The sequence below is a fragment of the Aethalodelphis obliquidens genome, unplaced genomic scaffold (genome assembly GCF_003676395.1).
Source record: "Aethalodelphis obliquidens isolate GAN/ISIS:26980383/991018 unplaced genomic scaffold, ASM367639v1 scaffold28, whole genome shotgun sequence".
In the NCBI taxonomy this organism is placed as follows: Eukaryota; Metazoa; Chordata; class Mammalia; order Artiodactyla; family Delphinidae; genus Aethalodelphis; species Aethalodelphis obliquidens.
This window is the reverse complement of record NW_020837972.1, coordinates 9,388,605-9,403,891: the sequence shown is the minus strand read 5'-3', so window position 1 is coordinate 9,403,891 and position 15,287 is coordinate 9,388,605. Positions and strand designations below refer to the sequence as shown.

At 50.7% G+C, this 15,287-nt stretch overlaps 1 protein-coding gene across 7 annotated transcripts in view; it reads left to right on the top strand.

Moving 5' to 3' along the window:
• TPCN1 (two pore segment channel 1) overlaps positions 1-15,287 on the top strand; it is a 64,011-nt gene that overhangs the window by 14,368 nt on the left and 34,356 nt on the right. For 2 of the 7 annotated variants that reach the window (XM_027124640.1, XM_027124642.1), the window contains exon 1: positions 1,301-7,406. The exons of the other annotated variants lie outside the window; for them this stretch is intronic. In XM_027124640.1, coding sequence (XP_026980441.1) covers positions 7,298-7,406 — 109 coding nt within the window. In that variant the 5' untranslated portion in view covers positions 1,301-7,297. Of the gene's footprint in view, positions 1-1,300; positions 7,407-15,287 lie in introns of those variants that run through there. 7 annotated transcript variants of the gene reach the window in all.

The following is a 15,287-nucleotide window of genomic DNA, read 5'->3' as shown; positions in this document are numbered from 1 at the left end:
TCTCACTGTTGTGGCCTCTCCCGTTGTGGAGCACAGGCTCCGGACGCGCAGGCTCAGCGGCCATGGCTCACGGGCCCAGCTGCTCTGCGGCATGTGGGATCTTCCTGGACCGGGGCACGAACCCGTGTCCCCTGCATCGGCAGGCGGACTCTCAACCACTGCGCCACCAGGGAAGCCCTAAAAATATTTTTTTTTAGATCTCTTTCCCCGTGTATTTTAGCTATAGCACAAGCAAGCGCATGATATGGTAGCAGCATCTTTTTTTTTTTTTTTTAAAGGCGTGATTTAGGGGCTTTGTTTTTCCCTGGAAGACTCAGTTATGTTTGGGGAGTCTCCCAGGTGAACATTTGGTGACTTCAGCCGGCATTTGGAACAACACTAGCAAATATCTCCCATGAGTGCTCTGTGGGCTCCACCCCTGCACCCTGGCCCAACAGTGAGTCCAGGAGCTACAAATCAGAGCATCCTTTCTGCTACCTTGAAGTAGAAGTCTTCCCCAGAGCCATTCTTGCTGTTCTCTCACTGGAGGCAGCAAGCACTATTACAACTGATTGCAGTCGAAACACTGTGTACAGTAATGTTAACATAAGCGGTCGCTCCTACCAGCCCTTGTGAAGTAACAGTATTTATGCCCATTTTTCAGATGTGCAATTCGAGGGGTGGGGAGGGAAGTGACCTGCCCAGGCAGACAGTGGAGCCGTGGGCCTCGTTTGTCATCAGTGTTGGTGGGCTGCTGTGTGCCTAGCACACCCCTGGGGAAGGCAGGTTTGTGGGTCCCTCTTGCTCTCGGATCACAGACCTGCCACCTCTGTTTTCAGGCCTTGCCCAGAGGGAACATTTCTCCATCCAAGCTCTAGTGGCTTTGAAACTTTCATTAACTTCAGAGTATAGATAAGGAAACCATAAACTCAGACCCATTCACTTGGTGAGGGTTAGGCCAAGTTCTTGGATCAAATGAAAATGAAGACCTTGAATGCTAAGTCCTCTGATCCACCTTCCCAACCTGGCCCCCATCCACGTGGCAGTGGCCCCAGCACTTTCCAGGCCATGAGAAATTCCACCTCAGTTATACCCCTGGCTGACGGGCCTTCATTCTTGCACTACCCCTCCCAGAAATTAGAACCAATAAGCAAAAGTCTTAAACGTAGGGCTGTTCATACCATCTCATTTATTTATTTATTTTTTGGCTGTGCCACGCGGCGTGCGAGATCTTAGTTCCCCGACCAGGGATCGAACCCGTGCCCCCTGCATTGGGAGCGTGGAGCCTTAACCGCTGGACTGCCAGGGGAGGTCCCCTATCATCTCGTTTATTTATTTAACAGTCACATAATCTCACATTTTTTTCATTTGAACCACTTTCACTACCAAACCTTCCCCTGGCTGCTGTCTCTTGCTTCTGATCTATCCCCACTCCATATTTCTTCAGCCGAAGATCTTGTACTGTTTCCATGGAGGCTTCCCTAACCGCCCCTAACCGGTTGGGGTAGTGGCTGCACTTCTACACCTTCGCATCCTCTGAATACACTGCGCGGGAGGCCCACTTGCTCCCTAGCACCTGCATGTGACAGGTTTGATTCATGTCTCACGTACTGAATCAGGGTTTGCTTTGTGCCTGAGTAGGTGCTATTGTTTTGGGTCCTGATGTGCCTGTTTCTGGGAGCACAAGTTTTTGCAAAGTCATGGACCACGTCTTCTCTGCACACACCCAGGGCACTTAATAACAGACTCCCATGAAGTAACATATCTGGGAGTGAGTCACTAGGTTCCCAAAACACCCAGGATCCCAAGTGACTCTGTTTGTCACAGCTTACCCAGCCCCTGGAACCATCTGGCGTGACCAGGAGACTCATTCACGTGTGATCAGGTCAGAACTAGGCCGGGCGGGGCCTGGCCCCTGCTTGCCCTAGGAGCAGCCTGCTTTGGGGATGTCTTTGGTCTCTGCTTTCGGAGTTCTCCAGGGTGCACACGTCTCATAATTGCCATGTCAGCCCCGGGGTGGTGTGGTCCCACCTTCCCTCACCTCTGAGCTCGCCCCTCCACCACCCCACCCCTCGTAGGCCACCTCTCCCTCTTGTTAATCTCTCTTTTTGTTAGACTGGGATTTTATTTATTTGCTTTTTCTTATTCTCTGAGCTCTTGCTGGAAATCAGCTCGGGCAGAGTGACTGTGCTCAGCGCTGGCTCATGGCTTGGAGCACTCCAGGCTGCCGGCTGCGTCGGCTTTCCCTTGTGGGTGAGCGTCGACGAGCGTGATGCCTTTCCTCTGCGACACCCCAGGGTCCCCTCTTCTTGCCGGCTCGGCTGCTCGCACTTGGCTGGCCTGCCTTTTCGTTGTGAATGGCAGTTTTTCCTGCGCACCCTGGACCCTGTCTGGCCACCTCGATGGGGCTCAGACTTTCTCAGTTGCAGAGCCTGCTCAGCCTTCAGACCAGTTGAGCTGTTTGCTTTTGCTGCGTGTTTTGTGCTGTTCCCTTTTGGAGCTCAGACACTGTCCCGGGGTGGGCAGGGGCTCCCAAGTCTGGAGACGGGGATAGCTTGGGAGAATCCCCAGGTTGTTAGACATGTGTGTGTGTCGGGAGAGTGATCGTACGTGCTGCTGATGTAGTGTGTTCTGACATTTCTTCAGAGTCTCTTGGTCTGTAGCAAAGGATGGGGTTGAATTTCTAGTGTCATCTCTCAGCAGCTGTGCAAACTTAAAGGAGGAGCTAAGCTTCGGTTTCTCCCTGAGTTTCACTTTCTTCAGCTGTAAAACGGGGAGAAGAACATCTCCATTCAGGGTTGACATAAAGATTAAATGGGAAATTCCATATAACATCTCCCGGTACCACCTCAGTAGGTGGAAACTCTGACTAATAGTAAAGTATCAGGGTTTCATTTTCAACAAAGTAGCGATGACGCCCTTTCTAGAGCCTCTGAGTAGGTAATCTAAGGACTCCGCGTTGAGGACTTGAGCTTGCCCTTCCTTTTATTAAATCCTTCCTCTTAAGGAATGTTAATTGGGTTTTGGATTTTCTTAGGGATCCCATATGTTAATTTCCTTGACCGTCCAGGGGCACTGCAGAGACAATTCAACTGAAGTAGCCCCACCTCCTGCCCACTCTTTAGGATGGCTTTTTGGTTTCCATTGCATTTTTCTTTATTCACGATGCCTCTTTTGCACTCTCTTCCCCACTCGACAGAAAGGGAACCGAGGAGGAGGAAGAGGAGGCCGAGCCCAGTGCCCGGCCACCGACTGCACAGGCTCTCAGGCCCTGCCGGCTCCCCTGGGAGCAGCACCCACCAGGCCAGCCTGGGTCCTGGAGAAGTGGCGTGCCCAGGCCATCAAACTCTCTGCGGGTTGTAGACTTCCTCCTGACATGTCACTCCCCCAAGGCGCCTGTGCCTCCCGGCCGTCTTACCCCTTGTTGCCGCTCTTCTGAGTATAGCCACCAGCTCACAGGAGATCCAGATGCTGGGCTGTGGCCAGTGTTCATGGGAGCCGGGTCCAGTCAGCCCCCCAGGCGCTCCCAGGTAGGGGCTAGAGCAGACCTCTGATCAGTAGCCACGTGGAGAACGAGTCTCATGGCCAGACTTGTTCCCCTGAGCACCACTTATCCGCTGACCCGCTGCAGAGGCCCAGGGAGCGCCAGCGTGCAGTGAAAAATGCCTTTGTCTCCATTTGCTGTTGTGCTGCTTCCATCCCCATCCCTGTGCGTTTCACAATTAGCATCTCCAGTGCTTCCAAGTGAATACAGGACAGATGTTCGCACAGGTGCTGCCCTCTTTACTGGGTAAACAGAGTGGAGTTGGCATGTTTTTCTGTGTGTGTGTGTGTGTGTGTGTGTGTGTGTGTGTGTGCGTGCACGCGCACAAAGTAGGCCTTGGAGATGGTTGTAGTGTTTACAAATGTTTTCTTAAAGCATCCGATGCACTTTTGCACGTGGTAGGTGCTCAATAAATACTTTGTGATGAGTTATTAGTGGGAATAAAAGCCTTTTGTTTCATAAAAAACCCAGGGGCCCGGGAGCAGGAACTACAATTCCAAGTCAAGCCTTGAAATTCACAGACTAAAGAAGATGGAAATCATTTCCAGCCTCACCAAGAAATTATCTGCCAGCATCTGGCAAACCCCTTCTTCTCTCTTTGCCTTGGCGGAGGGTGGTGGTGGGTTGTGTAGCAGTGGCAAGACATGGTTCTTCACGTGCAGGGTGGTCAGGACAATCAGTGCAGGTGACCCCAGCGGCTCCTGGCAAGTTAACTGCTCTGTAAACACGAGCTCACCATGGCTCCTCCGGGGAAAGGACCTTGCCCTTTTGCCTGTGCAGAATGTAGATGGGATTACAGTATAACTGAGAATGCCCTCCCGGCCTGTGTTTTTCCGATTGGCACACCTGGTCCAACTGCTCTGCTGGTAAAACCCAGCAGCTCAAGTCCAGTCTCCTTAACATGGCTTACAGCCCACCCGCTGCTCCTGCCTCACAAAAGAGTCAGGCTGCTGGGCTCAAACCCCAGCCTGGCCCCTTTCTTGCTCTGTGACCTTGGGCAAATCACTTAGCCTCTCTGGGCCTTAATTTCCCCTTCTGGAAACTGAAGATATTAATAGTCTCTAGTTCATGGGGCTTTTTATACTTAAAAGAATTAACAAACGTAAAGCACTGAGTGTGAGCTGTTATTCTTGTTCTCATTCCCACACATCAGCCTTATCTCTGGCTTCAGAATTACCGAACCCTCTGCAGTTTCCCAGACATCCCCTGCTATTTGCTTCTCTGTGCTTTATGCATGACCTTCCTGTTTCTGGAATGTACCTCTCACCCCATCCCCATCCCCCTTTTGAACACCTTTTCATCCCTCCTCCTTTCAAAGCCAGCACGGATATCGCCCCTGAATCCCTCTCTGCCTCTTTTCTCCAGCCCCCGTGGACGGTCATTGTCATCACATCCTTTTCTCGGCTGTTGTAACCAACAAGTGCCTTTAACGCACCAGAATCACATCCCTTCTCCTGCCTCCTGATCGTGAACTCCGTGAGGGCAAAGTTCATGGTTTTACGTTTTCAAATCCAACACCTAACTCAATGCCTGGTATACAGTAGGTGCTGAGGAAATGTCTCCTCAAATGAAACCATATTTGTTTGCATCTAGAAGGTCAGCCTTTTAAAAACTTGCCCCTCCCCTTTTCTCCCCCAAATAACCGCATGATTTATTAAGACTAGAGCCTTGCTCTCAAGGTCACATTTGCAACCTCAGGGTGTGAGTTCCCTGCGTGGCCAGTTTGAGGGTGGGCCCCTGGGACAGCAGTTGCTACTCTAAATTACCAAGAGATGCTTATTTTCCGGGCCCCTCCCAAGAGTCTGTTGTTTCTGATCTTCACCCCTCCCGACTTTCTGTACATCTCTGTTTATAGCTGCGGCTCTCAACTTGCTGCCCAGTTCAGGTCCCTTCCATGGCTGGCCTTGTGTATCTGCAGGGAATCCCTCTGGATTTGGCCGCGTAGGTCCCTGTCAGCTGGCCAGAAACAGAGTTGGAGGTGGCGCAGGGCGTTATCCAGGCTAGTTCCAAACCAGGGCTCCTTCTAGAACAGTGCTTGACCCAGTACCGGCCTGGGTGAGCCTTTCATCTTTCCTTTCCTCCTCTGGCTTAAGCCTTTGGAAGGACAGGTTTTGGGCTTGAGGCCAGCGATTCAACTGGGAGGGCTGCACGCCAGCTCTCGCCTTTGTGGAGGTTAGTCTATTTGCCCGGAGTTCTGCCTGGGTTTACAGCCTCTCCTAACGTGCGTTGATGACGCGGGTCTACCTCCCAGGCCATCGTGCAGTCAGTCGTCAGCAGAGAAGTCTCGAGCAGAAGGAAACGTGCGCTCTGCTTTCTTTCGGGGTAGTGGCTTTTGCCTGATTTTTATCTGGGGGCCTTTAAAGAGCCACAGCCGGCACAGAAGCAGGGCGGCGACGCCGTGCCTGGAAAACTCATCAGCGTCCCTCTGGTTTGTGTTCCTCCCCTTCAAGCCTTTTCCCATGGAGTGGGGCTCTCAGCGACAACTGGCAAACGGTTGATTGCTCGTTGTCATTCTGGTGGGCACTGGTGTCCGGAGGGCTCCAAGTGCTTTGTGGGTACTCGCATTTGTTTCTCAGATGCCCAGGTGCACCGTTGGCACCAGTCCCGGTTAATGGATGAAGAAACTGAGGCTCTGGGGATCAAGGTCGTGAACCAAGGGCTGGGAGGGGCACAGCTGGGAGCGAACTTGGGTGTTCAGGGCTACGTTTTGTCTTGAAGAGGATGTGCGGGATGTGTGTGTGTGTGTGAACGCATAAGGTTGTGTATGTGTAAGAGAATGAGAATGAAAAGGAGGGAGGATTGAATGGGGTGGGGTCCTCAGTATAAACCTGCCCGAGAACAGTCACTGCCTTGCAGTCTTTCCGATCAGAACTACCTCCCACGAGGAGCTCATATGCCTTCTATCCAAAGCAACCTCTTGCCCAGGCCCCAAAGGAAGGCCGCAGTGATTTACCCAGCCCTGGTGGACCCTGCGCTCGCTGGACGGGGGGGCTGGGTCACAGAAGCCCTCCTCACCTGCCCGTTCTTCCCCTCTCCTCCCTGGCTCCACTCTATAGCCGGCATATGGAAACCGTTTCTGTTTACCCAGTGCCACCAGGATGCTGCTGCACGTGGAAATCTTGGATTCCCCACAGGGTCGTTTCAGAGGCTGCATGCAAAGCAGCCAGCTGTTTTGCAGGGAGCCTCTGGGCCCTGTTACATCAGCTTGGAGGAAAACGTTACCATCTGTGCAAACAGGTCATCCTGGTTTGTCTGCCTGTCCTCTGTGTGGGGAACTTCTCTCCTACTTGGAGGGAGTTCTTTTGTTGTTGTTATTGTTGTTTTGTATTCCAGTGCCTGTCAGTTCAGCAGTTTCTTTCTGTTCCTTCTCCTCTATGTTCACCTCCCTGGGCTGACTGCCAGGATGCAGGGAGGGCAGTTAAGGGGTTGGTGATGCATAAATCTTTAGTGGCAAAAGTCGTTGGGCCTGAAAAGGCTGCAGGCTGGTTTCACAGGAGAGTTCTCTGCCCAGGGCACCCGAAGTGCAGAACAAAGTGTTTCTCTTTGGGAGTTGGGGTTGGGGGGACTTGCCCTAGAGGCTCCGAATGGGATCTTCCTGGTTGCCAAGAATGTTCCTAGTCAGCTTCCTCTGGCCCTTCTCCTGCGAGCGGAGAAGCTGGTTTGCTGTGGGAGCCAGAAGACTGCCACTCCCACCCTCCTGCACTGCTGTGTATCGTTTTTTTCCTCCTTCTTCCCGCCCGTTTCTGGGCCAGCTGCCTCCCAGGAAAGACAGAAATGCAGAGGCGAGGGCCGGCCATCATGTTCCTGGACGAGGCGGCGGATGGCCAGCTCCCCGACAGCCCCGTCGTGAGGTCATCCCACCTCCTCCAGCTGGGCCCTTGCGGTATGCCTTGACCTTGCCTTTCCAGCTCGTCTGGAGACACCCACCCTGCCCTGGGCGAGCACGGTGCCAAAGTCAGAGGTCGAACGTGTTGATTCTTCTGTGGTCTCTGACATCCACTGGTGTGAGGGCTGGTCCCTGATCACAGGAGGGGGCTGGGCCTGGGGTGCTGTGTGAGAGCCCTCCAGACCGCCTTGTTGTCCAGACTTTCCCTGTGCAGGGGTTGCCCCGAAAGTTGCATCATCAACTTTCACCTGGAGACCCGGGGGCCGCTGTTTCTCCCAGCAAGTGCAAATTTGGCCCAGGTGGGTAGGATTAGGCCAGTGGCTTATTCTTTGATTTGTCTCACAGCTGTGCACCAGCAATTACACAGTGGCAGACAGTGGGCGTCAGACCACTGTCCACATTACTCTAGTGAGGGATGAGTGACCAGTGTCTGTGGTGGGGAAGCTCTAGGAGGGGAGCCAGGAGGCCCAGGTGCTAGAGCTGGCTCTCTGACGGGTCAGCCCTGTTACGCAGGCACACCTCCCCTCCCTGGCCTCAGGTTCCCATCTCTAAGAGACAGGCATTCAATTAAGTGGTCTCTGTGATCCATTTCAGACCTGACCATCATCCTTTCTAAGACCCCAGACCTGACACTCATCGTTTCTAAGATGAGCCTCAGAAAGTACTCAGGTCCACGCAGGGAAGCCCCGTAGCCCGTAGAGCACGCTAAACTCTGCTCTGTGGTTTAGCATGGGGATTCTCAGCACGGAACCTGCTGACCTTCTAACTGTGTGGGACCCGGGCAAGTTCACAGATCTCTCTGGGCTTCCATTGCCTCATCTGTAAAATGGGCACAATAATGGTCGCCACCTCATAGGGTTATTGTGAGTATGAAATTTATAGAAATATATACATTTATATAAATACATAAATAAATATATGGTGCTGAGAATAGCCTGGCACACAGAGTATGCCCTGTAAGTGTGTTTGTTATTTCAGCAGAAGCTGAGTTGATGAGATTGTGGGGCTGAGGTTAGTTAGGGTAGGGGAGAGACCTGTGTGCTAAAGAAGACCCTGTCACCCTCTCGGTGCAGCGAGGCAGTGTTGGTGGAAGGCTTCTGGTAGCCAGCAGGATCCAAGCGGCTGGGCTCTGCACCAGGTGTGGCATGGCCGGCCCCATGGGTGGTTCATGAGTTGGGAGTCATTTTTAAAGCCATCTGCACCCCCTTGCCTGTCCCCCTCACCGTCTTTATGTATCTGTAAATTCATAGATGCTGTGAATTGCAAAGGCAGCTGGTCCAACTTGCCGCTTGCTGGGGGAACCTCCCTCTGTTGAAGCCTCCTCTTGAGGCCCCGTGTTGATGGCGTATGTGCTGCCTTGGCAGACAGGCGCCCCCAGAGGGCAGGGACTATCCAGGTACCTCCAGCAGCTGGGGCCCCCAGCACCTAGGAGCTGCACTCCGCCCCTGGGGATGCCCATCAAAACAACGAGTAGAACAATGCCATTCATTGTTGGTTTTAAAATATTTTTATTAAGAATTCTTTCTTTTTTTAAAAAAAAATTATTTATGGCTGTGTTGGGTCTTCGTTTCTGTGCGAGGGCTTTCTCTAGTTGCGGCGAGCGGGGGCCACTCTTCATCGCGGTGCACGGGCCTCTCACTATTGCGGCCCCTCTTGTTGCGGAGCACAGGCTCCAGACCTGCAGGCTTAGTAATTGTGGCTCGCAGGCCCAGTTGCTCCGCGGCACGTGGGATCTTCCCAGACCAGGGCTCGAACCCGTGTCCCCTGCATTGGCAGGCAGATTCTCAACCACTGCGCCACCAGGGAAGCCCAAGAATTATTTCTAACTTACAGATCACGTTAGGAATAAAATGACAAACACATATGTACCCAGCGCCACCAGAGCTTAGTGCTTACTTAATTTTAATAAATCAAACATGACAGAGTTAAAGCCCCCTTTGCCCAGTGCATTTGGGGGCAGCTCTTTTTTTTTTTTTAAGATTCTTTTTTCGATGTGGACCATTTTTAAAGTTTTTATTGCATTTGTTACAATATTGCTTCTGTTTTATGTTTTTGGTTTTTTTGGCCATGAGGCATGTGGGGTCTTAGCTCCCTGACCAGGGATTGAATCCGCACCCCCTGCATAGGAAGGTGAAGTCTTAACCACTGGACCGACCGCCAGGGAAGTCCCAGGGGCAGCTCTTGTAGTTAGAAAAGCCTTCCTGGGATCTGGTGGAAATGCCCGTCCTGTGACATCTCCTCCCAAGTCCTTGTTCTGCCCTTTGTAGCCTCACATGTCTCCTCACACCTGCCAGCCACCAGGTGTGATCTGTGACTGGAGAGCATACGTTTTGTCTCTGTGATGCTTGCTGTTGCATGGGGGCCCCGGCATCCTAGTGCTTGGCAGTAACCAGCTGCCCTCTGAGGATCTACATGGCCTTTAGGAGTTTGGGAAGGAACAGGAAATGGAGAGAGAGGCAGTGGGAGCCAGATCCTAAAGACCCTTGCTGAGTCTGAAGTCTTTCCCAAGGGCGAGCTATTGAAAGATTGTTAAGCCCCTGAGGGATAGGGTCAGATTTACGCTTTACCGACTTCATCCTGCAGCAAGACTGCCCCGTGGTCAGGGAAAGGCCCAGGCAGCGAGAACCAGCCTGAAGGCTGTTGCTGACCTTTAGGTGAAAGGCAGGAGGCTCCAGTGAATGTGGGGAGTGGAGATGGATTAGAGAGAGGAGACCCTCCCAGACCTGGCGACTTATAGGCCATGGGGGTGGGGGGAAGGTGATGTGAAAGATTTCCGGCCGTGAGGACCGTCCTCCCAAGGCAGCTGGAAGGCTGGTCTGTCTCCCTGTCCCAGGGGTCCTTGTGGATTTCAGAGACGGGATGGAATTGTTGTTTGTGCATCGGGGGAGAAGACTGTCATCTCACCTTCAAGATACCAAGGGTTGGGCTTCCCTAGTGGCGCAGTGGTTGAGAGTCCGCCTGCTGATGCAGGGGACACGGGTTCGTGCCCCGGTCCGGGAAGATCCCACATGCCGCGGAGCGGCTGGGCCCGTGAGCCATGGCCGCTGAGCCTGCGCATCTGGAGCCTGTGCTCCGCAACGGGAGAGGCCCACAACAGTGAGAGGCCCGCGTATCGCCAAAAAAAATAATAAAAGATACCAAGGGTCACCTGCTCCCAGGCAAAAGCCATTGGTGTGAGTGAGGTGGAAGTGGCAAGGATTGGTCTGCACTGGGGGATGCCGTAGCGTTCCCCCGCCCCCCATCACAGTGGTGTATGGTGTAAGTGATGGGGCAAAGGGGAGAAGTTGAGGAGGACCACATGCCTTCTCCCCACCAGGATGGGCCTGAGAGAGCTCCCGGGCGGGAGGCAGAAACTGGATCAATTTGCTGAGACCCCTACACGAGAAGAAGGGCTCGGAAGGCTTACACGGGGGTCTCCAAGGCAGGGGCTCCTGCAGACGCTTATGTCTAGCACGGGCTGGGAAAATGGCACTAATGTCCGCTGCCATCTGTGCCAGCCTGTCGCCGCCTACCCCGCACCAGCACCGCTATTTATTCGACCTAGGGCTGCTGTGTCCCAGGCCCTGGCTCCTGCCGTGCTGTGCAAAGGTCATGGAGGACAGGGCGCAGGCGCACAAGATCCCAGCTCCATCCAGATGCCGGGAGGCATCTTTCTCCTACTTGGGAGTCACGTTTTGGCTCATGCTTCCCTGGTCCATGTGAGCGGGTGGAGGAAGGTGGTTTGACCTTCTCCTGTCTCTGCCTAGGGCTTTGTTCTTTCAGAAATGGGCACTGGGATCAGAGTTGGGAAATGTTGGCATTGGTAGAGCAGGACCAGGGTGATCAAGGGCTGGCTGCAGCCAGATGTCCTGCCTTCTACCTGTTACTCCATTTGAGTGATGGAACTGCTGCTATATATATATATATATATATATATATATATATATATATATATAAGCACAGGCTCCAGACGTGCAGGCTCAGTAGTTGTGGCTCACGGGCCCAGCCGCTCCGCCGCATGTGGGATCTTCCCGGACCGGGGCACGAACCCGTGTCCCCTGCATCGGCAGGCGGACTCTCAACCACTGTGCTACCAGGGAAGCCCCCGCTGCTATATTTTTAATCCTTTCGGCACTACCTTGTCCTCCTTTTCGGGTTTCGAATCCTTGAGAGGCATGCAGCCTACCAATTAGAAGCTAACCAGCCTAGTTTGGTATCCAAGCCCTTCTTCTCACTGGCTGCATGACCCCAGGAAGGTACTTAACCTTCTGCACCTTAATCTCCTCAAGTCTGAAGTGGGAATAATAATATTACCTTCTTCATAGGATTGCTGTGAGAATTAAATAGCTTGATTGGCAGAAAGTACTCAGGTATGTATCAGTTATCTATTGCTGTATAACGAACCAGCCCCAAACACAGCACCTTAAGACGAAGACATCATTTATTCTGCTCGTGAGTCTGCAGTTTGGGCAGGGCTTGGGGGAGGGGCAGGTTCTCTGCCCCACACAGTGACTGGGGCTGGGGATCTGTTTGTGAGATGACTTATTCAGCCTGACCAACAAGTTGGTGCTGGCTGCCTCCTGGCAGCTCAGCTGGGCTGTGGACTGGGCGCCTTGATTCTCCTCCGTGGGCCTCTCTCACAACATGGTGGCTACGTTCCAAGAGCAAGAGACCCAAGAGAAGAAGGTGGAAGCATTTTGACGACTTAGCTTTGGAAGTCATAAGCATTACTTCCTCTATCCTCTTGGTCAAGACGGTCACAAAGCCTCACCTGGTTTCAAGAGGAGGAGACATAGTCTCTCCCTCTTTGTAGGGGGTGGCAGGGCTCTAGAAGAGCATGTAGTATGAAAGATAATGCTGTGGCTATCTTTGGGAAAAAAATCTGCCACAGAATAGATTTTGACACGTAATAAGCGATCCATAGGTATTTGCTACCACTAGTTTAAAACCATTCTCTGCTGTCCTTCACCGTAGACTTGTCTTTCTTAGAGGGTGGGAGTGTAGCATAGTGGTTAAATGCAGCTGCTCTGGAGGGGCGCTGCCTGGGGTTAAATCCTGGCTCAGCCCTTTACAGCTGTGTGACCTTGGGCAAGTTGTTAACCTCTCTGTACAGTAGGATTTATGCTAGTGTGTATCTTATGGGATGGTGAGGATTACGTGAGTTAATCAGCATGGAGCACTTAGCACAGAGCAAGTAGTGTTAACTCATTACTTTTCTTATATCCTTCACTGGTGCAGTCCCTTCCAGAAAGACTGTCCTAGTTACACATGCTAGCAATGGAGCTCAATCCAGAGTAGGTTTGTGAACTGGAAGTCCCTTCGCTTCCAGACGCACAAAGTTGGGAGGGGAGAAAAAGAACTATACTGTCGTAAGAGTCTTATACTAGACATGAAGTGGTCTCTTGATGGTAGACGTGATAAATCTAAAATGTATACTATAAACCCCAGAGCAATCTCTGAATAACAAAAGAAAGCATTGTAGCTAATAAGCCAACAAGGAGATAAAATGGAACCATAAAAAAATATACGGTCATCCAAAAGAAGGCAGAAAACAAGAACAAAGAACAGGTGTGGCAAATATGCGATAAATTGCAAGATGATATATTTAAGCCTAATCATATTAGTAATTACTTAATTGTAAATAATCTAAATACTCCAATTAAAAGGCAGAGTTTTTCGGATTGGGAGAAAGGAGCAAGACCAAACTCTATGCTGCCTACAGGAAACAAAGTTTAAATATAAAGACACAAAGAGGGAACTCCCTGGTGGTGCAGTGGATAAGTCTCCATGCTCCCAATGCAGGGGGCCTGGGTTCTATCCCTGGTCAGGGAATAGATCCTGCATGCATGCCGCAACTAAGAGTTTGCATGCCACAACTAAGGAGCACACCTGGTGCAACCAAAAAAAAAAAAAATGTTTCTCCTTTAAAAAAAAAAAGACACAAAGAGATTAAAAGAATGGAAAAAGCTACACTAATCACTAATTCAAAGAAATAATCAAAACTGGAGTAGACATATTAATCAGAGATAAATATTTGTATATTTATGTAAACTCTAAAAATTCAAAAAGAAAAAAATAACCTAATAAATAAGCAGGTAAACTACTGAAGCCCATGCGCCTAGAGCCCGTGCTCCACAACGAGAAGCCACCGCAATGAGAAGCCTGTGCACCGCAACGAAGAGTAGCCTCTGCTTGTTGCAACTAGAGAAAGCCCGCACACAGCTACGAAGACTCAACACAGCCATAAATGTATAAATAGATAAATAAATACAAATTTTTAAAAATTTTTTAAAAATAAAAACCTTCCAAAGAAAAGGAAAGAAAAAGGTAAAAGAAAGATTTGGAGACACTTCAGTTAAGTTGTACAAATGGCAAATAAAGATATGGAAAGATGCTCAACATTATTAGTCATTAAGGAAACACAAAGTAAAAGCATTGGAATTAAAACAATGCAGTACCATCACAACCTTTTAGAATAGTTGACTAAAAAAACTGAGCATGTCAATTGTTGGTGAGGAGGTAGAGGACCTGCAACTCTCATTCACTGCTAGTGGGAATGTAGAATGGTACAATCAATTTGGAAAACAGTTTGGTAGTTTTGTAAAAGATTAAATGTATGATCTAGCTATTTCAGCCCTAGGTATTTACCCCAAAGAAATGAAAGCCTTTGTCCATACCATACCCTGTACGTGAATGTTCATAGCAACTTCATTTGAAATAGCGAAACCCTGGCAACAATCTAAATATGAATGGATAAACTGTGGTACATCCATGCAATGGAATACTACTCAGCAATAAAACAGAATGGACTACTGATACACCCTATAACATGGATGAATTTATAATAATTATGCTGGGGCTTCCCTGGTGGCGCTGTGGTTGAGAGTCCGCCGGTCCGGGAAGATCCCACATGCCGCGGAGCGGCTGGGCCCGTGAGCCATGGCCGCTGAGCCTGCGCGTCCGGAGCCTGTGCTCCGCAACGGTAGAGGCCACAACAGTGAGAGGCCCGCGTACCGCAAAAAAAAAAAAAAAAAAAAAAAAATTATGCCGAGTGAAAGAAGCCAAACAAAAAAAAGAGTACATACTGTGATGCTGTTTACATAAAATTTTAAGAGATGCAGGTTCGTCTGATCGTGACAGAAAGCAGATGAGCGGTTGCCTGAGGATGGATGGGTCGGGGGGAGGGCTTGAAAGGGTGACGGTTATATTACCTTGATTGTATTTAGTAATGGTTTCACGAGTGTGTACGCATGTCAACACATATCAAATTGAATACTTTAAATATGTGCAGTTTATTGTGTGTCAAATATATCTCAGTAAAAGTATTTAAAACTCGGTAGAGAAGAGCTTTGCAGAGGGCAGACCTGACTGCCCTTGCTTAGCAGTTCAGAGTCAGAAGGACCAGTTGTGACCCCACAGCCCTTTGAACCCTGCCAGTTTCCTCTCCTTTCTGTTTGGTTGTGAGCTCTACACATCTGCTCCCTGCCACTGTGCATGACTCATTAGCCAAACATTTGATTCTTTACCCTCCCATCGGTGGGTCATTGGGAATGTGGGTTAGGGGAACCCAATTCTCATCCTAGATTCTCTTCTTCCCAATAAATTCACAAAGCTGAGAGTCATTTCTCGGTGCCATCGCATATGTCAGTGGAGACACCTGAGTGTTATGATGAGCCCAACCCAAACAGGCTTAAGTGTAAAAGGATATTTGTGGGCTCAGACTTCAGAAACGCTACGAGGTAGATTTTGGGCACAGCTTGATCCCAGGGATGTAACTCGGGCAGGTTTTCCCCAGGTCGTGGCAGAGGCAACCGCCAGCAGCAACAGGGAAAGAGCCCCTCCTTTCTAACTGGTCCAGGAAAAGTTCCAAGTTCAGCCCTCATTGGCCGGGCTTGGGTC